The 27,745-nt window shown below is 51.9% G+C and overlaps 1 protein-coding gene across 1 annotated transcript; it reads left to right on the top strand.

The window, feature by feature from the left end:
* Window positions 1-17,488: 17,488 nt before the first annotated feature.
* On the top strand, window positions 17,489-27,466 carry LOC119695150 (androgen receptor-like). The gene has a single exon (XM_038123079.1). The coding sequence runs from the start codon at window positions 17,489-17,491 to the stop codon at window positions 18,398-18,400; it is 912 nt and encodes a 303-aa protein (XP_037979007.1). The 3' UTR covers window positions 18,401-27,466.
* Window positions 27,467-27,745: the final 279 nt, after the last annotated feature.

The raw sequence follows: 27,745 nt of genomic DNA, 5'->3' as shown, positions 1-27,745 counted from the left end.
GAAATCTCTGGCTGGAATTATGTGCTTTGCCAAGGTTGTCTTTATTTAGACAAGGTTTCTGCTTTCTGAAGTCTCTTGTGGGAATGGAGGGATCGTAAAACAACTGCTGCACCCCACATGGGGTGTTCAGGGGAAAGGATCTTTGATATTCTTGCCTTGTTTAGCTTCTTCTCTCAGCTTTTTACAGGGAAAACAGGAAACTTCTGAATGATTCAGCAGCGTAGTAGACAAGAAGGATTTTTCTGCTTTGAATTTAAGCATGTCAACCACGGGGGAAAATCCCTGCTACCAAGAGAGTCAGGGCAGTGGCTATCTCAGACATCCCAAGTCACTCCTTCCCTGAGCAGTTGCAAAGAAACTGTGGGTAGGGCTTTTCCTCCCTCCACCATGCACCAGAACACAGGAGGCTGCAACACAGGTAGAGAGGCACTGAGCAGTGTGTTAGTGCTCACCCAGGTCAGCCCCCCCAGCACTGTACCTGCAGACAGCATTTATCCAGAAGAGCTGGCACCCAAGCACAGGAAAGGTCATGAACTGGAGATTAGAGAGCAACAGAAAGCAGATTTTCCCAGGCCAGTGACAAAGCCTGGAACAGAGCTCTGACTTCTGTCAAACTAACAACATTTTCTAAATTTATATTAATCAGGCATAATATATTGATCTGGGTTTAATATAAGCAAATTCTGTACATATTGGTAACATTTTCATGCTGGGTGTCAAGCCTAACACAAGGAGATGAGATATGAACCAAAGTGTGCATAACAGAACATGTATTTATTTTAACTGGAAATAGAATTTAAATTGTCGTCCTGCCCCTCAATGTGGGCTGTGCAAGCTGATGAGCCAGGGCAGGAGAAGGGTCTGAGCACAGGTAGCAAGTTCATTTCCCCATGCAGAGTGATTTAGATGAATATTTCATCAGTTCAGAAAGGTCTTGACAAATGTGGATGTTTAAAAATACCAGTTATTGTAAAAGAGGTCAACATCTACTTAGGGTAAAGTAGATTTCATGGGCTTTCCATCAGATAAAATCAGGCACTGCTCTTGTTTGGATGCTGTGACAGTCCTCTGCGGTTCACCAAATCTTTCCCTTTCAGGGAGGTGGGAAATGGCAGCCTCAGACAGAAGAGATGGATTTCATCAGAAAAGGATTTAAATCAGCCAACTAATGTTGCTAATGATGCTGCCTATTTCAGATTTTTATGTGCTCAAGAGAGATATTTTGCAGTAGACAGGTAACTCCTAACTCTGGAGCAGGATCTGAACAATGGGGTAGAATTGCTGCATCACCACTTCCAGCCCCCCTGGTGAAATGTCGGCGCCCTCGCACCTTGCCTGAGGTGGAATTTATAAATATCCCTGGCAGAATCAGCCTTTCTGCCATGCTGGTGTGATTGATGAGACACAAATCCATCCCAGGCAATCCATAAACATGAGTGCACACATCACTGAGGGACAAAGTTACACTTGTGCAATCACAGCACATCACAGAGCTGGGACTCCCCTGAAATAGACAATTTTCTCAGCTGCACGCAAAAGTCAAAGTGCAAGAGCTGTTTTTACCATTAGCTTTGCTGTGACTTAGTGGTTGGACTGATTATGTACATGATTTTTGCTTTTAAATGCTCCCAAATTGAGGCATGTGTCAGGCTGGGTGGTTATTTACTGAGGGCTGACTACACCTTGGGACATGACTCAGTGTCTCCTTACCTCTTATTCTACTTCAGAGCTGACCCCACTCAGTGTGAACCTGTGGACCTCTTAGAAAACGTGAAATCTTTGAATGTCTAAACAATTGGAACACTTCACATTTGTATTTTATCCTATAGCATTGACTCAGCTGTAAGCTCTGCTGAAAGAGGAAGTTTGCATTCAGCATCCTGATTCATCCCTGTGGATGTGGCGCCTGAGGACAGGATTTACTGGAGCACATGGTGGTGATGCTGGGTTGATGGTTGGGCTTTGTGATCTTAAAGATCTTTTCCAGCCTGAACGATTCCATGATTTTGTGATTCTGTGTGAGATTGTCAACTCTGTGCTCTAACAACACTGACTTCAGTGTGTGTCCCCTGTTTCCAAACACACTGTGGCTGCTGGACCTCAAAAATGCTCCTCTAAATCTAGAATTACAGTTGATGATAGCTGCGCAAAAAATGATTCCTAATAAATTTGTAAGAAGTTCAGTGCAGCAAATTGCATGCAGATGGATTCAGCACAAAGAGCCTGCCCAGCAGTGAGCCTGTCAGTGTGCAGGGAGGGACAGAAGGAGCCCCTGTGCCCTGGCAGGAGGGTTGGAGGACATTTTCTGCTAATGAGGAGGATTGGAGGACATTTCCTGCTAATGAGCAGCACTCTGTCCCAGGTGCCCTTGCATCTCTGCGTTCCAGGCGCTTTCCTTACTCTGATCCTCAGTGCTGACTGGATCACACTGGGCACATCCCTGTGGCAGGTGAGGCTGCTGAGGACAGGGATGAGCTGTCTGGGTGCCAGCAGTGTGTGAGCTGGCTGCAGTGACAAATCCATCAGCTGCACACTCCAAGGCAGCCCCGACCTCGGCACTGCCAGCCCAGGCTGCTTTAGCTGGCTGACAAGAATGCAGAGGTGAGCAGGGGTTGTGGGAGCTCCCAGGGGCACCCTTTGGGTTTGGTGAGGGGCATCTTTGTGAAAGGCCTTGGCAAGGGTGGTTTTTGGGTATAGGAAGGAGCTGAAGCACATTCAGCCTGAGATGGGGCTGGCCAGGGTGGGTCGCCTGCCAGGAACACTGCAGCCATCCCAGCACACACAGACAAATCCTGGGGCTGGCTGAGGCACTGCAGGAGGGCTGGGGCAAGGCCAAGCCAGTCTAATGATAGTCCAGAACTGACCAGCATCAGTAGGAAATGCTCTGCTTGATGCTAGAACACCTGTGAAAAGCTTCCCATCGGGTGGTGTGAGACAGAAAATATCCCAACCACAGCATGGTAAGGGACAGGTGCAGTGGGCAGCACTGGTAATGCTGATTTGCTGCACAGAAAAATCACTTTAGAATATCCAGGTCTCACAGAGAAACTTCCAGAGTGGATAGACCTAAAAATATTGAAAATGGAAACAAATAATTGCTAACCACCTTGTTATTCGTTACCCTCCCTCCATACCCTCACTGCTTCCTCTATTCAGTTGTGTTCTTGAGCAGAATTTCAGTTGCATCTGCTAGGTTTTTAAGCACCAAAAAAATTAGTTTTAAACATTTTTGTAAGTGTCTGAATGGACTGTTGTGTTTTACACACAGCAGTTTCTGCATTCACACCACAAAGGAGCCAGAAGGCAGACGCGGAAACGAGCTGGAATAACAAGAGCTGATATCCTTGCTGTCTGCTGGATGCCGGCCAAAAAAGCCAAAGCCACCCACCACAGGCTGTGAGGTATGAGAATTGCTGCTGCAGCAGCGCTGGGGAGGCTGAGCCCCCCTGCTCTGCCTCTGTCTGCCCACCAGGGTCACCCACTCCAACCCAGCCAAAATACAAATTACGGGCAGGCAACAGATGCTTCATGCAGATCCTGCAGTCTAACGAGGGGAAAGTTCCACCTCTCTCAGCTACATTCTAACTAGGATGAATGCTCATTTGGCCTGAAAGTTCCTTTGAAAATGTGTGAGTTTGATTCTGGGCAAAACTGACTGACCCAGCCCGAGGAGCTGAGGTACTGCAGAACTGAAATTCCAGCAGCATCCGTGTCAATGTCTGAGGTGCTGCCAGTGGTGCTGGTTCTGCTGGCTGACACCTCACCCCAGTGAAAGCGTGTGCTCTGACACTGATGGCACTTGCCTTAGTCCACTATTGCTGCCTTAGAACTAAGATACTTTAATTATTTCCCGGCCTGGGGGCATCAAGCCTGGAGGAGAGCACCACAGCAGTGCCTAGGTACAAACCTTGCTGCTTAGACGTAAAAGGGAACAGCTCCCACTGTTCCTGCTGACTTCTTTTCCTAGAAATGAATGCAAGACTTGGAGAGAAAACAAGCTCTGTTGATAGTCTCAAGGACAGGGGCACAGCTGAGTTCACGGGGCCCAGGATTCCGGCCCTGGTTCCGCTGCTGTTCAGGAATTCTCTTCGGTAACAATTGAATAAACCTCAGACTCCTCCTTGCTCAATTTTCTGCTACTTTGGCTAATTCTCCATTTTTCAAATGATCCAAATGACTCCCAAGTTTCATTATATGCCTTTTGGTATTTTACTTTGCCACAGTTATGATCTTTTATTGCCTCAGATTCCCTGAGCTCGGGGGTCCCTGGGAGCTGCTCTCACAGCTCCCACAGGCTCAGTGATGCCTGTTTGTCCTTGGGAACATGCAGTCAGTGATTTGGCTGCTGAATTAAAACCCTCATGCACTGCTTTGCTTTTTTTTTTTTTACTGTTTTGGGTACAAAGTGGAAACTTTGGGTTTATTTTGGTATGTGCTTTTTAAACTTGACTGAAAAGCTGTAGCATTCTAGATTATCCATTAACTTAAAATGTATGATGGAGGAAAACAAAAGAGCACTCTCCAGGTTATTCCCTGTGTGAGAATGAGTCAACTAAATAAATTGATATTTGGACAAGGATTTTCAGTGCATCATCTGAACTGTTTACTATAAAAGAAAAAGAAAAGTGAAGGAAAAATGTCTGTTGGGAGGATGAATTCTTTGTGGTGCAGTGGACTCAAGCTCTGCCCTAAACACTGTCCTCACTGATGGGCAGTTGCACACTGGTGGCCTGAACTTGAGAGAATTCCAGAACTAGAAATTGCATCTGTGATAAGACTACCTCTCTAAGGCCCCTTAAAATACCAGCTCTTTACAAATGCATCTCATTTCACAGAATCACGAAGACTGGAAAAGAACTCCAAGATCATCCAGTCCAACCTGTGATCAGTGCCCACCCACCTTGTCACCACCTCGGAGCACGGAGTGCCATGTCCAGGCATTCCTTGGACACCTCTAGGGATGGGAACCAGCTCCCTGGGAAGCCCTTTCCAATACTTTAGAGCCCTTTCCGTGGAAAAAATCTTGCTGAAATTCACCTGATTTCCCAACTTTTGAGTAGCACTGTTGGGCTCTAGTCCTTCTCCTCCATAAATGTGACAAGTGTCATGGGGTTGGGTGCTCTGGCCAAGCTTCACAAACACCCCAGGCCTTGATGGAAATGGAGAGGGAGGAGAAGAGCAGAGCAGAGCAGAGAGAGAGAAATTAACAGCAGAAGAAATGAGAACAACTGAGGCTTGCAAGTTTACTGAAAAATCTCTAAAGGCCTGGAGAAGGAAGAAGCATGGGTGGGGACATGTGCTGGCAGCGTTGGGCAGGAGAGCCTGTGAAGTGTCTGTGTGAGGGGACAGCTGTGGCAGGGGAAAGGGGCTGCTCCCTCTCCTCAGGGCCCAGCAGCACACCCAGAGCTCAGCTCACCAGTCTGGAGCTGTGGGCTCCGTTTATCCACACTCACTCCAAGAGCCACCACCTGGGCTTGCAGATAACAAATCCTTCTGTAAGGAGAGTGCTCCTGGGATGATAGATCGTTCACAGGCTTCATTCTGTACCTGCTTCATAAGGCAGAACATGCTCCCTCTATATTCCCCAGGGTTCTGGTATTGATCTCCACCAAAGCAGCCCCAGAAGAATGAAAGTGCAATCACAGCAGTGCTGGAGAGAGTTACAGCCCAGGACCGTGGCAGTTTAATAGACCTGCCATAAATGAACGGCAAGACAAAAACAATGTGCTGTGGGAACCATAAATATGTGATTATGAAATAACAAAGCAGGATTCCCAAAGTGCTAACAACCTCCTGGCATTCCATTTAATAACTATAAATCTGCCATGGCTTCAGTTAAGTGAATTCCCCATAGCACATTAAATTCTTTGTTTACAGGGAAAGTAATTACAGTGACTTTTAGTGAAAAAAGGAGATGCCCAGTCCAGGGCATGTAAAATTGAACATGGATCTCACACTAAGCTGAAAGGCTCCCTCTGACATTTGGGGAAAGCTCCCTGAACTGTTCTCAAGCAGGAGGACCTGTCTGCAGCCATCCCTGCAGATACCTGCAGCCTTTCCCAGAGTGGCGAGGGCAGGAAGGGGTTAAAGTCTCCTGGCAGTGTTGCTGTGGGCAGGGATGGATTGCAATGTGCCATGTGCAATGTGCCAGCTGCAAACTGAATGGGGAGGTTTCCGTGGGAGCAGCAAGGTCAGATCCCAGCAACAGGAGCTGAGGATTTAAGCCGAGTTTAACCTCGCTGCTGGCAGTGGCTGCTTCATGAGTTTGGAGAAACCAGAGCACTTCAGCCCGGAGAGATGGAGGGTCAGAAAGCTCACCCACCTTACAAGGAGGTTTGGCAGGTTAATTAGGGTGTATTTCCTGGCGCTCTGCATGTGAAATGTGCAGGACATACAGCTGATAACATTTACAAATGGCCACAGATAAACTGAGAATGCTTTAAAATGTTTGTTACAAATTCAATGGGAGCAACAGGAATGGTTCAGATACAAGAAAGGAATGGGAATGGTGCAGGAAACCAACTAAATATCATCTCTCAGGCCATGAGGCTGTCGAGGAGTGACAGCCTTGACTCACTTCCACCACGGAGAGTGAGAATTCCTAGAGGTGACAGCCAATTACCAAATAAATGGACTCTCAAGGACACTGGGCAGCACTGCCCAATACTGGAACCTGGATTGAAACTGAGCAGTAGGGGATGACCTTAATTATGCCTCAGGGAGGAGTGAAAGATGAAAATAAGATTGACGTCAATCCAGTGGTCCTCGGAAACAGCCACTGAATGGATGTTTGGGGGAGAAGAAAACAAACTGGATAATGAAAGTGACTTTACACACAGTGGCACAGGATAGATACTGCAGTCACAGAGTCACATACAGAATGAGGAACTCCTCAGCTGGTTTATGCTACCCCTTCCTGGAATTCTTCTGAAACAAGAGGTCGCTCAGATCCTATCAGGTTCCTACGTTGTGATCCTTGATGGGGATCAGAGGGTGCAGGAAGCAGCAGAGCCCTGTCCTTTTCCCTTTCCCATGTACATCACACTCAGATTCCTTTGCTCCATCAATGCAAGGTGCTTGCAGTGGCCTAAAGGTTGTGCAGAGGTACAGACCTGCCTGGGACCATGCTGAGAGTCCTTCTGACCAAGAACTGTGCTGGTCCCTGCAGCAGCACAGGAGGGTCCAGCAGACTCTGCACCTCCCACAGGTGAGTTGGAGTTATGGCCTGGAGGAATTCCTTATTCCCTGGAAGGAATCAGAGACCATACTGATTTACCTTGGACCTTTTCCTTACCTGCATGCCCTAAGAGCATCATTCTTGCTTTATACCCAACTCCTAATGATGATTAACCTTAATATGCCCCTTTGCCATTCCCAACACTTCCTTCCTGTGAGATCAGTTCAAATGTGGCTTTTCAAACCCTCTCTTTCAGGGAGACCAACAGGCCTAACAAATGTGTTTTGGGGGTGCTTTTATTGAACACAATCTGCAAAAATATATCTCACCTTGTTTCCTCACCATGGGTGCACAGGGGCTGTGAGCTGTTCCCACACGAGGGAAATGGGAAATGGATGAACAAGGAAAGCCATGGACACCCTCCAGCTCCAGCAGCAGCAGAAGCAGAAGTGATTGGATGAGTAAAAGAATAAACAAATAAAAGCAGCACTGAACAAAGCTGAGGCATGGGGAAGGGCCGTGCACAGAGGGAGAAGGGCTGGCCCACTCAGAGGGACAGATTCACAGAGGGAGTCTTCTTTCTCCTTGAAAAACAGCTTTTCCAATATGGCAACCCACTAACCATGCTAAGGAAAGGGAGATTTGACAAGAAAGGTGATTCTTTCCTCAACACCTTTTTACTTTATTTACCATTATATACTAGCCTGTGTAGCTGTTGGTCCTCTATTTTCCTCTAAAAATTTACAATTTCTTCCAAAAGCAGTAAGGTCCCACCCTTAAAGTGACTGGAAGCATTCCATGAAATTGATTGCATGCAAAACCTTCTTTCACAGCTGAGAAGAAGATGGAGCTGGATAAGGAATTGTATTTCACTTTGCCAAATTAGTCAACACAATGAAGGCAGCAATCACTCAGTAAACACAAGGCAGGACCTGGCAGCCTCTTGCAGATGGACAGGCAGATTAGGCAGCACAGAGGCAGCACATCCCAGCTGCCCAAGGGGCAGCTGTGTGGGTTTGCCCTGAAATTACTGAGGATTGGAACAAGAGCAGATAATCGGTTGAAAGAGAAAAGGACAAATTGGAAATACAATCAATTGGCCCACTCCACACCTCTGACACTCTGGGAACTTTAAAGATTTGCTCTTGCACTGGTAAAAACAGATTCCTTTGATGTTACTGCTTTCCTGAGTTCTTAAATCTTTTTTCCAAGAAGATTACGAATAAGACTCCAACCTTCTCTGCAGCACTGAACACAGGCTGTTCTCTCCTTCTTTGAATCAGGTCTCTGATTCTTCTGGAATTCCTCACGCCTTGTTAGATTCCACCAAAACTGCAGATAGTTTGGATTCTACATTAACATCAGGGCCCAAAAGATTGTGGATGCTCAAGGACACGCAGACTTCCTGCTCTCAGATCCCCTCCCTGGCCTCTGTGGCCTTTCTGGTTACACTGGGGTGTGAAACAGCCAATTCACATTTCCTTGCTGTTTGTCTCGTGGCTTATTGACCCAATGCTCAGTGTGTTTGTGTTCCAGGTCGAACAGAATTATTTATACATAAACCAGACCCATTCTTGTTTGTTCAAATCAGCTTTCTCATTGCATTGTTGTTCTATGACAACTCACTTCCAGGACTGGAGGATCTTCCAAGCCCCACTGGACACAGCACAGGATGATGCATGTCTGTGGCTGGGGACAAAGGCACCTGCCACGTGTGAGCACAGGGACAGCAGCTGGGCTGCTGGCACCAGGAGAGCTCTGCAGGACTCACTGGGCTTTAAAAACCCACAGAGGTATTGAGGGGTTGCTGTCCTATTGCAGAGCTGTCATAAGATCAAAAAGGGAAAGGAAGGATCAACTGCCACAAAAAGAAAGAGGCAGAGAATCCTCTCCTGCTGGTCTATCTCACTGTTCTTTAGCTGCCAAAAACTGTACAGCTTTTGCCTTTCCTTTGCCCTGTGGTAAATTCATGAATATTAATGGAGAAATTATTTCTTGGCTATACTGTGGTCTTTGGGACATCCACATTTTGCATTTTTTTCTTGGGCTGAAAATGCTAAAAACATTTTGGCTGGGTGGTTGTTGTTGTTGTGGTGGTGGTTTTTCAGGTGAAAAGCAGCTCAGTTCGGGTCCTGTTCAGCAGACAGAACAGATTTAAGGTGCTCAAAGATCTGTTGAGAGGCAGGACCCGAGCAGTGGCAGTGGATTTGAAACAGACTGCTCATGCTTTCTTTCCCTTTGCTTTGGTAACACCAAACGAGACTTTGTCTAGTAGCACAGAAAGGATGAGCTGAAATGAGTTGGTGTGAGCAGCACTGCTAAAGAGGAAGGAAGCACTAAATAATTGGTTGAAACTCTTGGCTTGCCAGAAAATAGGATAAACAAGGTTGGCAGACACCTCACAGAGACTGATGCAAGGGAATGCCATTTTCCTTTCAGGCTGTGTTCTCTCTAAACTCTGATGATTTTCCCAGGTTTTGCTGCAGATTTACAAACACAATGCTCATCCCCCAGCAGACAGGAGAGAAATCCTCCTCCCCTTTCTAAATCCAGGGAGAGAGCTCACATTTTAACACAGCCAGAAGCCTCCTCTCTTTGCAGGAGTGATGGGCACTGCAGAGCGTGTCCTTAAGGGACCACGGAATGTGCCAGCCTGAAAGAAATGCTGGGTGTGTGTTGATGTGCTGGAGCAGCTCTGTAATCCACCTGGGCTGTGCTGCAGCAAGGAACACCATCCAACAGTGGTTTATATTCTCAGTGGCCAATGCCTGTTTGGTGCCAACAAGCCCAGAAGGTTGGTGCTTTGGGCTGGCTCTGGGTTAGAATGTGATGCTGCACCAGACTGCTTTTGCAGGTTGTCTAAATGGAATTAAAATAAAAAAAAAAAAAAGGAAAAAAAAAAGAAACAAAATTCATCAAAACAAGCAAAGTAAAGCTCTGCAGGAACTAACTGAGGCATGGTTTAACTCCCCACCTCTTCCTGCCAGCTGTGGCTGATGTGGGCTCAGGCTCAGGAGGAGAGGAGACCAGGGATGAAATGTGGTGCTTGGCTTCCAGCTGCAGAGGCACTTGCAGCCATCCCTCAGGCCTCCCTCAGGCAGGAAGGAGCCAGCAGCTCTCTGCATCTGCAGGGAGAGGGACAGCAAAGCAGCCGGGGGATCACAGCGGGGGCAATTAGTGACCCTGGTAATGAGCTTGGCTTTCTGGGCAGGATGGACACCAGGCTAGCCTGGGGATCTGTCAGGATTGCAAAACCTGACAGCACAGAAATGGCATTTCTGGTGTCTGTTTCAAAATAGGGCTGGATATCAGAGGGATGGACTCCTTGGGGGCAAGGCTAAACAACAAAATACAAATATGCACCCGAACTGCAGAGCTCTGTGACTAACAGGGAGATATGTAACAAGAAAAATGTTCTTCCTTAGTTTTCTGTTAGTAAAGCTGCCAGTTTCTTGATGTTTCAGAAAAAAATGAGACATCTGCTGATGATTTACAGCCATGGAGACTTCCCAAGGAAATGTGCAACAACGGTTTATGGAAGCACCCGGAGAGCATCCCATGAAAAACAGTAATGAGCGCTACAAAGGAGGCTTTGGGCAATATGGTTCCAGATACAAATTAACATTTTTAAAGTCAATAGATGTCAGTTATTGGTTGAACAAGGCCCAGACCCACACTCAGTTTGGTAGAATGTCTTGTCTCAAGACAGTGCCCTGAAGTGTCAGAGGAGGCCTGCAAGCACTGGTGTAACCTCTGTTCCCAGTATGGGACCAGACTGAGGTGTCTGTGTGTGCACACCCTTCTGCGTGTGCTGCTGAGGCTGGAATTGGAGCAGCAAAGGTAAAGGTTAAGGAATGAACACCCCATGTCACTGCCCACAGCAGCAGCATTACACAAATCACACCTCTGCCCAAGGTGCAGAGGCTGGGAGTCCCTGAGCCTCCTTAGGCCAAGATTGACTGCCCTGGAATGATGTCACTAACAGGTTTTTACACTATAAGTCAAAAATTTTCAATACTAATTGAAAGGCAGCAGGAGATAAATCACTGAGAACCTGTTCCACCAGCAGGTTGCTTTTGTGCTGCAGGAGAACATGTGGGGAACACAAACCCTTTTGGCCTCTCTGGGTTTTCTGTAAAGTATTCTCACCTCTGTGTTGTAGCTGTCCTGGTGACTTCAGACTCCTGTGCTTAAAGGTTTATTTGTTTGGATTCACTGGAGGCACTTTGGAGACACTGCACTACCCATATTTATGACTTTTTTCCAGGTCATCTAAGAGAGGCATGTGATGAATATTTTTCATCTCTACTGTCTCCCTCGGGGATGCACTATTCCAGTTTTTCCTTTAATTTACTACCAAGCACACTTCCTCCTTATACCAGAAGGGCAGGGAAGTGCTTTCAAAAGTGCAGGAAGCAGTGAACACCTGCCAGGCCTGGATTTACCTCTCCAGGGGTGAGCCCAAGGACACCCCTGATCCCCCTTGCCTGTCACCCTGGGGTGCTGTGCAGCCTGCAGCGTGGAATGCAGGGGCAGCACCTCAGCACCTGCCCCCAGGTGAGCGCCCCAGCTGTGTGTTGTGCAGGAAAGGAACCACAGAGGAGAACAGGAGAGATGGAAACTCTCCCCTTCAGAAGCTTGCCTGGCTCTAAAGGCAACAAAAAGTGTCACACCAGCCCACGCAGGAAGAGCCTCACTCCGTGCTCAGTGAAGGGAGGCAAGGAGCTCAGAGTCAGCACATGGGGAGAATGTAGACAGAAGTCAAAGTACAAGAGGAATGACTTAAAAGGGCATGGGAGGTTTCCCTGATAAAAGAATGGGCACCTCAGAATCCAAGTATTAGTAAAGATATGCCTATGAAGTAAATCATGCAGTCTTTCACCTCTAGGACATTGCCTCAGAGTTTTTGTGAGCTGTGCTGTAGCAACATGAAAGGGGTGTGTTGTTTTATCGAAGTTTCCAATGGGCAATTTTCTTCCCACAGAAGCTCTTACATTTGATCAACATGACCTCATCCTCTCAGTCCCTCTCAGCTGAGCCCTGACACACACCTTTCCTCTCTGATTTTCTTTAGATGTGTTACAGGGTCTTTAAAGAGCAGTGTTGGAAATTGGAGTGTACAGTGACCTCTGAGGTGTGCTGGGGAAGAGCTGTGCCTGCTGAGCACAGCAGCATTAGGAACTGTAGATAAAGGAAAACATTCTGACACTTCTGGAAATCATCAGGGTATTCAAACCCACAGCAACGACCAAACACAGCTCCACACTGAAGCTTGGATGAGTCCTGACCTGCTGAAGGCAGCCCAAAGTGCCCACAGGCTTCAGTGAAGCCACTGAACCTTCATCAGCCTCTGGCATCTCACTTTAGGTGGGCATCCTTGCTGAGCAGTGGAAGTGGGCTTATCCCAGGCTTCTCCCAGCTGCAGGATGGGAAAATGGATCTGCCAGTGTTGTTGCCATGGACCAGATTTCATACTGGAACTCGTCACAAACTTGTGTTTCGCCTCCCTGGCTCCTGAGAAACTCCAGTCTCTGCCCAAAAGGCAATTGTGTAAGACATGGGAAACGGTTCCAATGTCTGTTTCATTGGGAGCGAAGATTTGTGTTGCTCTCAGCACCACAAGGATTGATCAACTGGACCAAGCACTTCAGTCATCTCACTAAGGTGCATGAACAGGCTGTTCTAAAATCAGCCTCCAAGCTGTCAGAGAAGGAAAACATGCTTGTGATTCTGTGGAGGTGACAGGGATGAATTTGGGCAAAGAGAAGAATAACACTTCAGGTGATTGTAACTGCTCCAGCAGCATTACCTAAGACATTGCTTAGCCCTGTATTTGAAGCAGGATTTGTTCCAAGATGCAAACAAAGGCATTTGAGAGGCACTGTGCAGCTCTGCCTCCCCTTGATGCTGCTGGGCTGATGCCACCCCTGGGCAGGGTCCAGCCAGGGAGTCCTGCTGTGAGCCAGGTCTTTGTCTTCTTTGTCTTTTTCTCCTGGATTTTGAGAGGTGACAATGCTCAATCAATCTCCCCTTGCTGAGAGAAGGCTTGCAGGGTGACATGAGCACAGCACAGCAGGATCCTCTCACTGGTCTGTCTCAAATGCTTGATCAAAACTCGCTGAGGGCAGCAGTGAGGGACAGATGATTCCTGCTCCAGGGGCACCTGAGCTTTGGGCTTCCTTGGGTAAAAGCAGCATCTCTGTTGGCCACTAAGGAGAGGTGCAGGGAAGAGTTAAGCAACCTGTGTCCTAAATCAGAAAGGTGCAAGCTACGAGAGATGTGAGACATTATTAATGTTCAGAATTAAAATAGATGAAAGCGAAAACATTGTCTGCACCTTCCTGCAAGGGCAAATTTTAAAGACTCTTAACCTGCCCATGTGAACTCACATATCTGTCTGATGAGACAGCAAGGTAGTTATTAGTCCAGGATTGACACAAATGGCTAAAATATTTAAGATCTTAAGAAAACTGCATTGTTATGTGGCTCTAGGCAGCTTAAGAATAATAGAGTGCAGAGAATAATGAGGATAAGCTCTGGGAGGCAGCATTAATGAGCCTGATGCTCTACAGGCTCCTGCCTGGTTACTGTCCATTGCTGTGGGTGGTGGAAAGGCTGGGCAGGCTGCTCCTCCAGCCCTAATGGGCTCCCACCCTGGCCACAGCATCCAGGGGAGTACAAACCAATCTCCCTCTCCCTGCTGCTCTCCCCTAAATCACCGTGCCTTCCTTGCTGAGAGGCAACTGGGTGACAGCAGAGGCACATTCCAACCTGCACAGGCACCACTGAGGCTCAAAGTGCCTCTGGCTCATCCAGCTGCCTCTGCCCTGGCGGGGAGTGGGATATAGCACCTGTCCTTGTGATTCTTTCTGAATCTGTGCCATCATTTTCAATGCTCCACAGAATCGATTCCTCTTTTTCTCATGCAGCTGGAAAGAACTCCACGAGTTCACCATTCAGGGGATGTTGGCAGGGCAGGTTCAGAGGCAGGTTCACAGCTGTTGACATCTCCTCACAGCTGGGATGGTACAAAAGGAGGAGTGTAATCAGAGTAATTCAGTCAGCAATGGCTAATGGGCTATGCCTGCAACTGGCTTCAAGGAATGGAAGCAGAACTGCCAGACTCTGTGTTACTGGCCTCATTTTACTAAAGATTAATGGTGAAAAATGATTGATTCTGTTCCTGGCAAGTTCTGTGGAACTGTCCTGATTACATTTGAGCTCTCCGTGGCTGTAGATTTGAGTTCTTAGACATCACCTGGTTTTACATGTTTTTTCAGACAACAAACAAAGGACCACCTGTTACTCTTGAGTCTAGAGGGAAATTTTTTTATGGAGTGGCCCCTATCTCTAAAAAATGTTGTTTGCTGCAGTTCTGAGCAGTCACGCAGGACATTCTGAGCCAAAGGATTTTATCAGAAAAAGTTTTTTCTTGGTGTCCAACGTTTTTAACAGCGCTTTGTAAATAATCACCTTGGTACTGATCCAGCAAAGCACTTAAGGGAATCCTTAACCTTAAGCACAGGAGTATTTCCTAGATTTCACTGGGACTATTTATACACTTGAAGACAAAGATGTGTCGAAGTGTTTTGCTGGATGTGGTTTCCTCAGCATCTCCCCCTGCCCAAACTGGAGCTCACTCTGCTTTCGATGAGGCCAGGCAGAGTGCCTGTTCTATGAATCACAGTCGAGTCCACCATCTGCAATCCTTTTAACTCCTCGTGCATTCAAATTGACTTTGAACTGAAAGACCAAACTGTTGGTGACATACACAGCTCAGACCTCAGCCTGTGCAGAAAGTCTTATAAATACCTGTACGGGATGTTAAATTCACACTTTAATTAATTCACACTTTAGCCATTTACAGATATAAATTACCTGAATATGTGTTGCTGGGAGAATGGGAGAATATAACTGAAATCTGTATCAAATTCAAGCTGAGAAAAGGACATCTCTAGAACACTGTGTGATGACTTTGGCAACCAAGTATAAAGATTAAAATTCACAGAGCCTTTAAGCCTAGCATATGCAGTCGTGCACATATACAGCCAGAAAATCCACTAACATTTCATCAATTTTCAATGAAATGTGAGGACCAAGTTAAAAAAAACCCTTGGAAGATGCCTGTTCAAGAAATAAATTAAAAACATCTTTACCACAGATCATCAGTCAGAACTGAAGTGTTGGCTCTGCAGGCTGAAGCACACAAACCATTTTGCAGTCTCGCTTTCTGCACCTCTGCAGTGATCAACATTCCGAAAACCCCACGGCAACGTTCAGACAGAGGGAAATCCAGCGCCCTGTGGATGCTGCAGAGAGGGGAAAAGGCAAGGCAACACGAACAGCACCAGAGCCAAAGCTCCAGAGCTAGGAGCCGAGGCCCCAACAGGGCCCATCCCAGACGGGATGGTTGTTTGAACATCAAAGCTCGGACCTGTGCTGAGGTCCTTGCAGGTTGTGGTGTCCCAGGGTGTACAAGCTGAGGTTGTTTCCTCCTTGTGGGAACAGCGGGGTCAAGCAAAGCTCCCTGGTCACAACCCATGTCTCGTTTGAGGCATAGAGGCCCTTGTTCCTGCAGTGATAGCCCGCTGCAGCCCCAGCCCTCAGCCCTTCTCAATACAGTTCTTGAGGCTGACAGTGAGAATCCTCCTCTAGATATTTTCCACAGTCTGCATATTTCACTCCATGAGCCTGTCACCTCTGAGGCTGGAACAACAAACACACTGGAACCCACATCCACTGGGCAGCAGATATCTTACAGCATCTCCCTTGCTTTTTACCATCTCAGGCGTTAGCTGAGCTGCCTTCAGTGCCTCAGGGGCTGTGGGACTTGGCATCAGAGCCCAGCTTGGTGTTTCACCCACACGTGAGAACTGATGAGGTTTCTCTGCAAATGCTCTTCCTCACTGGTGGCCAGGGAGAACTGGGCACAGTCCAGGGCTCGCCACGGCCCGGGGGGTGGCAGCCCCTGCCCGCAGCCCTGCCCGGCTGCAGCAGGCACCCGCAGTGACCCCGTCCCCCCCGGCGCACCAGCCCTCCTCCCCCTCCCCCAGCTGCTCTGATCCCGCAGGCAGGATGGAGGACATTGCCAAATTTTGCTTGGCTGGACTTCGATTTTTATTTTTATCTTCTACAGCTTGTAAAAAGGCTTTTAAAAGATGGGATATATCTCTCTGTTTTCCCCACGGGCTCCGCTTATTTATGACTTTTTTCCCTTTGTCTTCAAAGGGGCTCTAAGTAACGGGTTTGTTTTAAGCTCCCTCGAATGAAAATGATTCCATTCCCAGGTTTCCTGGGGATGGTGCCTCCCAGAAGTTGCTTTAGGATTGCTATTCCAGGACCAGCAAGGGGAGCTCAAGCCTTGTTTACGGTAGGTCCCGCACTAATTCTGCTAGCGCGGTGTTTTTCATCCCAGTGCGTGACCCGGGCGGGGATGCCCACGGGATGGTTCGTGCTGTGGCAGGCGGGGGCGGTGGCACGACGCGGGGCAGTGGGAGGTGGAAGCGGGCGGCCGCTCCTCAGGCAGGAAGCGAACCAAGAGGTGCGGAGATCTCCTCGGGCCCAGCCGAGGGTGGGGAGCCGCTGAGCGCCGACACGCCGGCGCGAAAAGGAGCATTTTTCTGACCAAGCCCGCCCAGCTGCGCCAGCTGTCAGCCGGGGGGAGAGCGGGGGAGCAGCCGAGCCGGCCCGGGGCGGGTGGCCCGCACGCACCCGCTCCATCAGCAGCCCAGCTTGGAACCCGGGCAGCCGCCGCCGCGCCCCCATCCCCGCCCCGTCCCGCCCAGCCGGGGCGCGGGGGCCGGTCGGGCGCTCCCCCGGGGCCGCGGTGCCGGGCGATGTACCCAGCGGGCCGGGCCGGGCAGCCTCACCCGGCTCCGAGCCGCCCGCCGAGGCGCCGAGCCCGGACACTGCGGCGGGGCTGCGGCTCCGCGTCCGCGCTGCTCCAGGGTCGCCGCCGGGGCCGCGCCGAGCCCGGGGCCGGCCGGGCGCCGCCGCCGCCGCGGCCGTCACGGAGTTAATCGCGGCGGAGCCCCGGCGCGGGGCGGTCTCCCCGCCGCGCCTCCCTCCCCGCGGCCGCCCTCGCCCGCCCCTCGCTCCGCCGCCGCACCTGCCCGCGCCCCCGCCGACAACTTTCCCTGCCTGTTGCGCGCACCGAGCTCGGAGCCCGGCGGGCACTGCCATGGGCGCCGCGGAGCAGCGCCGCGGGTAGGCGGCCCGCGGGGGTCGGGCCGGGAGCGCTGCCAAGGCTCTCCGCCCTCGCCTCGCTCCGCCGCCGCCGCCGCAGCGATCGCTGCCCCGCGCTCGGCGAGCATGGAGGTGCAGCTGGGGGTCGGGCGCGTCTACCCGCGACCGGCGGGCAGGACCTTCCGCGGGGCTTTTCAGAGCTTCTTCCAGAGCGTCTGCGACGCTTTCCAGCCGCCGGGAGAGGAACCGGGCTCCGGGCAGCCGCCGCCAAGCGCGCCCTGCCCGCCGAGTCCCCGAGCGCCGCCGGACTCCCCCGCCTGCCTGCCGCCCCCGCCGGGCTGCCTGCCGCCCCCCGAGCCCCGCGCCGCCGGCAAGGCGCTGCCGGCCGCCGGCCCCGCCATGGGCTCGTCCTTCCCCTGCGCCGGAGAGCTGAGGGAGCTGCTGGGCGAGGCGGGTGCGATCCCGATGCTGCCGCCGCCCGAGACCGAGCCGGTGGACAAGGAAGATCCGCTGGGCGACAGCGCCCGGCAGCTGTGCCGCGCCGTGTCCGCCTCCATGGGGCTGGCTCTGGAGACGCTGGAGACTCCGGCCGAGCAGCTGCCCCGCGAGGACTGCATGTTCGCCGTGCCCGCCGGGCCGCCCCGCGCCCCGCGCCCGCCTGCCCGCGACCCCTCGCCCGCCTTCGAGGCCGGCCTGGCCGCCGAGCCGCTCGCCGGGCCGGGGCTGCCCCGCGGCTTCGGCCGCGTCAAGCTGGAGAGCGCGGCGGGGCCGGCCACGGGCGGCGGCTGGGGCGGCCCGTGTCGCTTCGGGGCCGAGCTGGTCCCGCCGGGCCCCGCGCCCCCCTGGCCCACCTTCTTCGCCGAGGAGGGGCAGCTCTACGGGCCGTGCCCCGAGCCGCCCGCCGGGCCCGCCGACTGCCCTGCCGATGCCTGGTACCCTCCGGGCCGGGCGCCTTTCGCCGCCCCCGGCCCCGGCATCAAGAGCGAGCTGGAGCCCTGGGTCGAGGGCTACGCCGGCGCTTACGGCGACCTCCGGTGAGTACCCGCGTCCCGCAGCCCACCGGCAAGCGCCCCCTGCACTGTGCTTCGCGCCCGCATCCTGCATCCCGCCAGTAGCGGCATCCCGTGCCCGCATCCCTCATGCCACCCTCTTTACCCCGCGCCGCCCCCAGCCTCCCCGCCGCCTGCCGCAGGTGCCCCGCGCTCACCGTGGGTCCAACCCGCCGTATCCTGGCTGTTCCCGCTTCGGTGCGCGTCTCCGCTGCCGAATCTTCCCTTTTGCCGCGATGCTCTCATTTGGGACTGAATAGGCGAGATCGTGCCAGGAACACCGCGGTGCACGCCTGGTGTCCCCGCCGTCCTGTGAGGTCGTTGTATTTATCTCGTTTCCTCACGCATCTGTTATCCCGCTGCTCCTGGCCGCTGGGAGCGGGCGAGATCGGGACGCTGAGCCCCGAAGCACGGACGGATGTTGACATCGAGTTAAAATCCTCCCAGCAGCTTGTCCCGCCGAGAGCTGCCTGCCGGGAATGCGCTGTGCAGAGCAGGAAACCCCGAATGTAGTGGCAGAGAAACATCACCTGTGCTTCAGGGCTGTTTTAAGTACAGGGAGAAAATGTGTTTTAAAGTAGAGCTAGAAGAGGTTTTGGGACTGAACCAGGAGAGGGGAGATTTTTTCGGGAAGTAGGATTCAATCAAGAATAATTTTTCCTGGTGGATTAACTTCAGAAAAAGGACATGAGCCATTTCTGTAAAATACCTCTACAGCATTTAAAGTGGTGGGCACCTGCATTCTCACCTGTCAGCACAATAGAATGTGGCCAAGCTGATGGAAATGGGAGGGAGAAAGGGCTGTCCAAGGGATTTTCCGCTGGCTCAGAGGCAGCCCCATCCAGGAGTATGTGAGGCCTCAGCTGGGGTTTGCATCGTGGGAGTCCTGCATCCACACACTCGCCCTGTGATGCTTGGGATGCTGGGAGCAAAGGCTGAAATGAACAATTAGATTTTACCTCTAAATTAGCACCAGGCAAGTGCACTGCCTCTGGGCTTGTTTCTGTTTTAAATGCCCAGAGCTTCCTTTGGGTACTGGGGCAATTTCCATTCACACAGTGATTTACTGGGGGATTGTACAGAGATGTCAAGGGCTTGGCAAAAGAAAAAAGAATAAAAGTAATGACAGGTCAGAAAGAGTGCAGCTGTGAGCATCATCCAGCTGTGAGCTTCGTACGTGGCAGGAGCTGTGCAAGCTCTGGGTGTGTCTCTGGAGCCTGGAGAAATCTCTGCTGGAATCAGCACAGAGGGGGCAGGGAGGAATCAAGTTGGAAAAGTTCAGCATTGGGGTGCTGGTGATGGCGGCGCAGGTTTGTTCCGTGCGGCCACTCTGCCTGCGGAGCTGTGCAGTGGGGTCCCACACAGACGGGGAATGCCGCGAGAGGAGAGCAGGAGTGGGCTCCCGTGGAGGTCTGCAGGCAGTCTTGGAGGCTGGGCTGGGCAGCAGCAGGTACATTTTGCCCGGGTCTTGCCTTAGAGATAAGCGACATCTCCCTCATTCCTGTGGGAAGTGCTGTGTACTCCTCTTCCTTGCAGCTCTGTTGGATGTGCTGTGCCTGCTTCCCCTGGCAGACTTCCGTGGGATCAGCAGGGCTGGAGCTGGCACAGCAGCCTTTACAACACCAGTGTCTTGTCCTTTGAACTCCAAGGCTTGTACAGCACTACCCTGCTGCTGCAAAGGTGTAGTGGAGGGACATTGTCTCTCTGTGCTCAGATGTAATTTCCAAACACCCTAAGGAAAGCGGAACACTCGTCGTGCTCTGGCTCAAGCCACATGTGTTAATCGCTGCCAGGTTTGCATTTTATCCTAGCAAAGTCTCCATTAGCTTTGCAGCATGCTGCTGGCCCATTCCTGCAGCTTTGCATTTTCTCCTGGGTCTGTGGGTGCCAGCACAGGAACAGCCTCTGCTGCTCCTGGAGCGGCGGATCGTGTACCAGCATCCCAGACAGCAGGGCCTGTGGGAAGAAAGGTTCATGGGAGCTGAGAGGCTCTGTAGTAAAATTCCCTGATGGAAGGATGACTGGCTTTTGGACCTGCATCCCTGTGCTGTCTGGTGCCAGGTCTGATCTCCTGCCCTGCTTGACCTTGCACGTAAAGCTTTGCCCTTGAACCCTCAGAGGATGCAGCCTCAGTGTTCTGTGAGGACAGTGAGGGGCACTTCTGGGGCTGTACAGGGGCAGAGGGCACCTCAGAGCCCTGTCCCTCGAGGTGCTGCTGGGAGCAGAGGCACACACGGGCCCCCTTGCTTTGGAGAACAAGGAGCATTTCAAGCTGTGCTGCTCCTATTTCCTTTCCTCTCTGGATGGTCCTGCTGTCTGCCAGCAGGATCATGGCTCTTCCCTCACAGATGGAGTTCTCCCAAGCCCAAATTCTACACTGCTGCAGTTGGGGCCAGGTATGGGTAGGTATTTTTTAAGTTAAACACCCTTCATATGACACCAAAGCATGAGCAGTTTTTAATATTTGAGGGAGTGTCAGAGTTAGGAGGTGCTGGCACATCTCAGAAACACTGTGGTTATTAACACAATTTGGTTTAATTTAAAGCTTTTGATAAAGTGTCCCTGACTGCACCCGTCAGGCTTGCATGTAATTAGCAAATTAATTGGATGTTTTGTTACTCTGGACTTGGAGCTGTTTATCTTTGTGCTCTGGTTGTTGCATCATTACTACCAGCAGTATTTGAGGTGACAAAATAACCTGTTTCAGGAGCAAGATGGAGCATTGTCAGAATAAATCCAAGGCTCTGCCATCAGCAGACAAATTACAGTGGCGGGCTGGAGGGGGTGGCCTCCAGTTTAGAATGAAATGGAGTCAGAGAAGTAGCTGTTACTGAAGCAATGGAATCAAAGGGGAGAAAAGGATTTAAGGGACTTTTGTCTCAGGAAAATCTGCTGTCCATGCAGCTTCAGATGTTTTTAAGTGGAATTTGCTATCGCTGCTGTTACCTGGTGCTGATACTGGTTGGAATCCTGGTGTTTGCTGGTCACATCTGCCTTTGGTTCCCTTCCCTAATCTGGCTGTGGTCAGTTTGGGCCAGCGCCACGTGCTCATTCATCACCTGGCTTGATGGCTCTGTAATCGTTTCTGCTCTGTAATTGTGATAGGCTTACAGATAAAACCTGCAGTAATTCCTTCCTACGGAGGGAGGAGATAAGAATGGCAAAGAGATGGAGTGAAGGGCAGCTGTTACACCGAGAGATGGAATGAGGCAGGAGGTCGTTCTCAGGGTTGCTCTCACTCCCAGTCTGTGCCCAGCAGCAGCTGCTCTGGCATCCCAGTCCCAGGAAGGCTCTGGGGACCCCCAGCGCTGCACTGGCAGAGCTCCAAAGCCCTTGGGAAGGGGCTGCTGTTGTCAGTGTGACCTTTCTGCTCTGGCAATTGGCCATGGGATGTAAATATTTCTTTGAAGACAAGAGGAGCGTGGCAGAACATCGTTGGGGCAGCCGGTCCCTTCAGCCCCTACGGACACATGGACAGGGAGCCTCTGGTGGCCAGGGCAGTTAGGGGTGTGCTAAAGCTTGTTGTCAGTTCCTGATAAATGGAGAAGAGAAAAAATAAAGAAATTTCTTCCTCGGCACCTCTCACCCCTTCCTTGGTCAGACACAGGATATGATAATCCAGCTGGAGCTGGAATAGAGAGCTCAGGGCTTGGCTGAATGTGAGCTGGCATGATAGCAGGCTGTGGCAGGGTGCATGTCTGCCATGGCTGGAGCTGAGGTTGTGAAACGAGTGATAAGCTGGAGCAGCCGAGCGGGCGCTGCGCTGGAGCACGGCTCTGGTGGCTCCTTTTCCTCACTCCTGAGCATATATCAAATCTCATAAAATAGTCTCCTCATTTTCCTCTCCCTCCTCTGTCTGTCCTTCCTTCTCTTCCCTGCTCTCCTGTGCTCCAGCTCTCCCTTACTGCTGGGAAGAGGAGATGGATCACCTGTCAGGGGCTGGGCTGCGGAGGGCAGACATGTAGGGTGTCCCTGTGGGACCTAACCAGCTGCTCTGAGGGTACACAGCATCTCTTTGCCTCTTCACTGCTCAAAGGCAGACTTTGCCCCATGCTCCTTTAGGCTTTCCCATCCTATTTTCCAAATGTCGTGAGCTTTTGAGCTCTTACACTCTCTGGAAGCTGCTTCCACAGTCTTGTGCTTGGTATCAGCAGTGAGCATTCCACCCTGGCTCCTCTCAAGTGCTGGCTGCAGTGGAAAACAGGCTTTATGTGGCACTTGGTATTGGAAGAAGCAGCAGCTGCCAATCAGAAAAATTTGCCAAAGAAACAATCCCCAGAAAGCTTTCAGAGTGTTGGTGGGTCGGAGTCACACAGGTATTTTGTGTGTTTTCCCGAGGCTTTTGGGCTGGAAGCTGCACAGGATCTGCTCATGGCAGCTCTTCTGCAGCTTTTACATTCTTCCTGCTGTTTACAGATTCCCTATTGCACAGGTCTTTATTCACTGAACAGATGAGCACCACTCCCTGCAGCCTGGCATTACCATTGGTTTTCCTCCCGGGAGAACTTCATTCCAGACTGAGAGCCCGTTAACAATGGGAAGTGCTTTGGTGCTGCTTCTGAGGATAGAAGAGCGTGTCAAAATATTGATTTGGAACAGGAGAGTATGTTTTGCAGCCCAGGGGACAGGAGTCAGGATTCCCTCTGCAGAAATGGGTTTTTCCCCGGGACAAGATCCCTGCCATGGGCGCAGGTACCAGCCCCAGAGGATGGGCATCAGTGGGTGCTGGAGTTGGGATCGTGTCCCGCGGCACAGAGCCCACAGTTCCTGGAAGTCGCTGCCTCTGTCCCGTTTCTCAGAGCGAGGAAGGTGTGGGACAGTCCCGGGAAGAATGAGAGCAGAAACACTGTAGCGAGGCAGCCAGTGTGAGCGTGTCCAAGGGGCGATGGCAGCTCCCCCATCCCTGCACCAGGACCCTCCAAGGCCACGCTGGCTCCAGCAGAGACAAGAGCCCGCTCTGTGTCCGTGCCAGGGGTCACCTCTGGGTCCCCACGGGGGCAGATTGCGGATGGGCAGTGGGAGGAACGGGCACAGAGGAAACTGGAGCAGATCAGAAGTCAGTCTCTGCATGGCGAGGGGGGCATGCTCCTGAGCTGGGAGGAAAGTTGGAAACACTGCCAGAAAGACTGCCATGTATTGCAAGGAGAAATCACAAAATTCCCCAAAATATTGGAAAGCTCGCAGTCATGTTTTGGTGTGATGAAAACAGTTTCATTACACGGGGTTAAGAACAATTTGTAGTAGAGAGCAGTAGCTCAGTTCTTTGTGTTTTTCTGTCATTCCCATGAATTCCACTCTTGGCACAGACCTTCATTCATATTTCATAAATTGCTTTTTTGAAGGTGTCTGTCCCAGTTCTTCATTGCCAGTTGCTGTCTAGACTTGGAGCACTCACTGGAGCCTGCTGCATTGGTGTTTGCAGTGGATACTTTGTGCTAGTGATTGTGGACTAAAATTACAAAAAAAAGAAATTGTATTTATTTTATCATCCTGTGAACATTTAAAATTTATCAAATGAGTGTTTACTGAAAGAAAACTATTCAGTGGGAGACTTTCTCTGACTTCTAGTAAAAACTGTTTGTTTCTGAGAGCTGCCCTGGTAGATCCCAGAGATCTGTGCAGCTGTGGTTGGCTCTGGAACATTGAAAATATGTAGGAAAAATGAAGATTCTTCCTTGCACAGCTCCTCAGCCTCATTACTTTGTGCAAGTTAATTTTCTTTTTGGAAGATTTTCTGCAAAAAGCACGCCTGCACTTGAGAGTGATGCAAAGCAAGTGCCCCAAAGCCATCATGGACAGCCTGGGCCAGCTGGGGAGGGCAGCTTGGTGTCACCATGTGTGTGTAGTGATGTGGCACAGGGGGCACAGGCACCTCCTGTTGGGGTTGTCATTGGGTCAAACATGGGCATTGACCAGAGTGATCTGCTCTCACCTTGGATGAGCCCAGCTCTGTGCCATATTCATAGGAAGACAGCAATGGCAACACTTCTTGTGGGGGTAGTGGATCCTTTCCAGCTCTTTCTTTTCCTCCAGAGATCCAGCGTGCAGCATGCACAGGAGGCAGATGTCCCCTCTCCTGTTGTAGCAGAGCATAAATGCCTGGTAAACATTTAGGAGGCAGATAGGGTCACATTACCCCTTAGTGGGTGGCTGTGCAGGCGTGCCCAGTGGTGGCCGTGGCAGTGGCTGGTGGCTCTGCTGTCCACCATTGCTGCACGCTGTGGGGACCAGAGCCAGCCCTGTTTGTTAACAGTGGTATGAGGGAGCTCATTGAAATGAAAAGGAACTGGCCCAGTTGTCATGGCAAAGACTTGTGACGGAGGTTCTCCATCCATATTCTCTCGCTGTTACCGCTGCTGCCTGCCTTCCCTGATGTGCCTGTGCTACTCATCTGCGTCCAACCTCCCTCAATCCCCTGCCTGCCCCGGGTGAGGGGCAGAGGGAGGGACGAGCCTCCCTGGGGAGAGAGTCCAGCTCCCCCTGGCCAGGTACCTGCAGTGGGCAGTGCTCGTGGGCACTGCGGCGTGTGCCTGCGCTTTGTTCTGCTTTCAACCCAGCCATTGCAGCCCCGATTCTTCTCGCCAGCGTTCTTAGGTGAGATTCAAAGTATCCTCTAACAGTAATAAAAACACTCCCAGTCGTCGGACTTTACTGCTGGAGCGCTCAGGAGCAGCGATTCAGCCTCCAGGCAGCTGTGGAAAAAGGAATTGTCGCTTTTCTGCAGGCTGGGGTCTGACAGCAGCCCCTCGGTGAGCGCTGGGGTCCCGGGGGGCCGTGCTGGCTTTGTGCCGGCTGCTGGGGACCGTCCTGCAGCAGCGTGCCGGACTTTGCGCCCCATCCACTGGCCCGTTCACCTCCGCTGACCCCAGCGTCCCTGTCCGGCCCCGGGACGGTGTTTGCAGGAGCGGGGTTACGGGAGTGCAGCATCGCGCCTCGGCACCGCGCAGGAGCCGCCGCTCCCCGGGGACCCGAGCGGGACGGGGATGGCACGGCAGGCTCGGTTTGCCTCGGGTCAGCTTGGCTCGGCTGCTCTGATGGAGCTGCTCGCTCCCCGCTCGGCGCAGTCTGAACCCGGGCCAGAACGAGCAAGGTCACCCGCTGCGCCCTGGCTCGGAGCTCCCCAGCCCCCCCCGGGGACGCCTCTGCAAATAGTGACAGCGAAGTCAGGTGCTGACACGTCCTCAGGAGGGGTGGGATTGGTCTGTAGGGACACGGACCTCAGATTAAGTGATTTGCAGTAATAGAAATAATCTTAAAAGTATATGCCAGTTCCCCAGGTATTTATAGCTTCTGCCCTTTTCCCGGGCCACCCGGCCCCAGGCAGCTCGGGTGTCCACGGGGCTGGATTACACCCGCGCTTTCCACAGGTGTCCCGGTGGCTTCCCCGTGCCATCCAAAGAAGAGAGCCCATCCTAAAAGTAAAAAGTGACTCCTGGGTTGAGCCCCTGTTTCTGCTGAGGGGGCCAGTCTGTCGCGTTGCCTGGCTGGGGCTGGGTGGACCATGCTGAGCACCTCGTGACAGGCAAGGCAGCTGTCACGTCCCAAACAACTCTAGGGGCAAAAGAGATGGCTTAAATCAGGATAGGAGAGTCAGTGCAGAACCACCAATGCTGGGACACTGGCAGTGCTGGCCCAGGACACCCTTGGTGTGGGGAGGGAGTGCTGTGAGCAGCCTTAGCCAAGGCAAGCAGCCAGACACAGGCACATTTACCATTTGGTGTGTCTCCCCTGAGATCTGGGTGCTCCTAGGACATATTTGGGGTGTGCCTGGGCTGGCAGAGCCCTGCTCAGGCTGTGCAGAGCAGGAGAGCTGTTTGAGAGCTCCACACAGAGCTCCAGCCACCCCTCATGCACTGGGCATGGCAGCAGTCATGAGGATTAACCTTTCATGTCTGTAGCCAGGTGTCTGTGACAGGCACTGCTGGGGGGATGTCCTGGCTGCTGGCTGCCTGATCCAGCACTTGCTGGAGCCTGGGGAGTCTGGTCATAGACTCAGGGAATGGGGACATCTCCCACCAGACCATGTTGCTCCGAGCCGTGTCCTGCCTGGCTCTGTCACCTAAGGATGGGTGCTGCATTCTGGTGGGTGACCTCTCCCTCTGCACCAATATGCTCCAGCAGGGACTAGGCATGGGCTGGCTGTAGCCAGCGGCTTTGGGAAGAATCTCAGGGCAATTCCTTCTGTGTCACAGCAGCATCCTCACCTTCCAGACCGCCATCCCACTGAGTGCTTCTGGAATTGCTGCCAGAAGGAGCAATCCCTACAAATGCCGGAGGGGAGGCTTCAGATCTCCAGCATACATTTTACAGAGGATGTGCTCAGTCTCTGGGATGAGGTGGGAAAACCCTGGGGTTTGCTTCCTCCCCCATGTGCTCTCTGTGCCTGGGGATGGATGGAGGGGGCTTCTTGTCTCTCCGAAAATGACACGACACTTTTGTCTCTGGTGTTTTTACCAGCCTTCAGCATTTTGGCTGCTGTTACAGATTTTAGCTGTGTTTGCTTCTTTGCTGGTTAGAAATGGCAGAAAAAACCGCTTTGACCTTGGCCTGTGTGCTGAGAACAGAGCCCAGGCACAAGTTTCTGTATCGCAAATTTCCTCGTGAAGGCTCCTGCCTCCTCCCCCTCGCTCGGATCAGCAGAGCAGCGCCTGCACATCTCCCGACCTGCCTTTGGGAGGGCTGGGACGGGATATCTCGGCAGCTCCACTTTCCTCTTGAAAGAGAAATACGAGGAAGGGATTCTTGTGCTGATTGGGTTGATGGCTTTCATCTGGGAAGCAATGGGGTGCGTCAGCTGGGAAATGAAATCCCCCTGCCAAAGAGAGCTCGGATGATTTAGTGTTTCTATTGAATCGTGTGTGTGCCTGTGCACATCGTGGATGTTTGTCATCTTCCAATGAACACTGCACACAGATGATGTGTGTGTTCTCTGCGGTATGAGGAACATCCCCACCCCTCACCCTGGGGCCTGAGTGCAGCGTTCCCTCTGCGCACATGTCCCTGGGAGGGCAGGCACTGTGCCATGTGCTGCCCGAGGGAAGGAGAGGTGGCTGGAGCTCTGCAGGCAGCACAGGGCTTGGTGTGGGATCTGCATTGCTGCTTCTCCCCGCTCAGACACTGAGAACCAGCCCCCAACTCAGCCCCACTCCCTCTCCTGCTGTCTGGCGGTGCTCTGTGAGCAGGGCAGGGTTGGGGACACGTGTCTGGAGCCATAGGTCCGGTGTGGACTGTAATCCCCGTGGGCTGGCTGTGGGCATTGTCCCTGTGCATGCTCCTGTGCTCCAGAACATGTGACATCGTCCCCATGAACTCAGCCTGTTCACATGGATTTCGT

This window comes from Motacilla alba, chromosome 4A, assembly GCF_015832195.1.
Source record: "Motacilla alba alba isolate MOTALB_02 chromosome 4A, Motacilla_alba_V1.0_pri, whole genome shotgun sequence".
In the NCBI taxonomy this organism is placed as follows: domain Eukaryota; kingdom Metazoa; phylum Chordata; class Aves; order Passeriformes; family Motacillidae; genus Motacilla; species Motacilla alba.
Note: the sequence above shows the minus strand (reverse complement) of the source record. Positions and strands in the feature narration are given on the sequence as shown.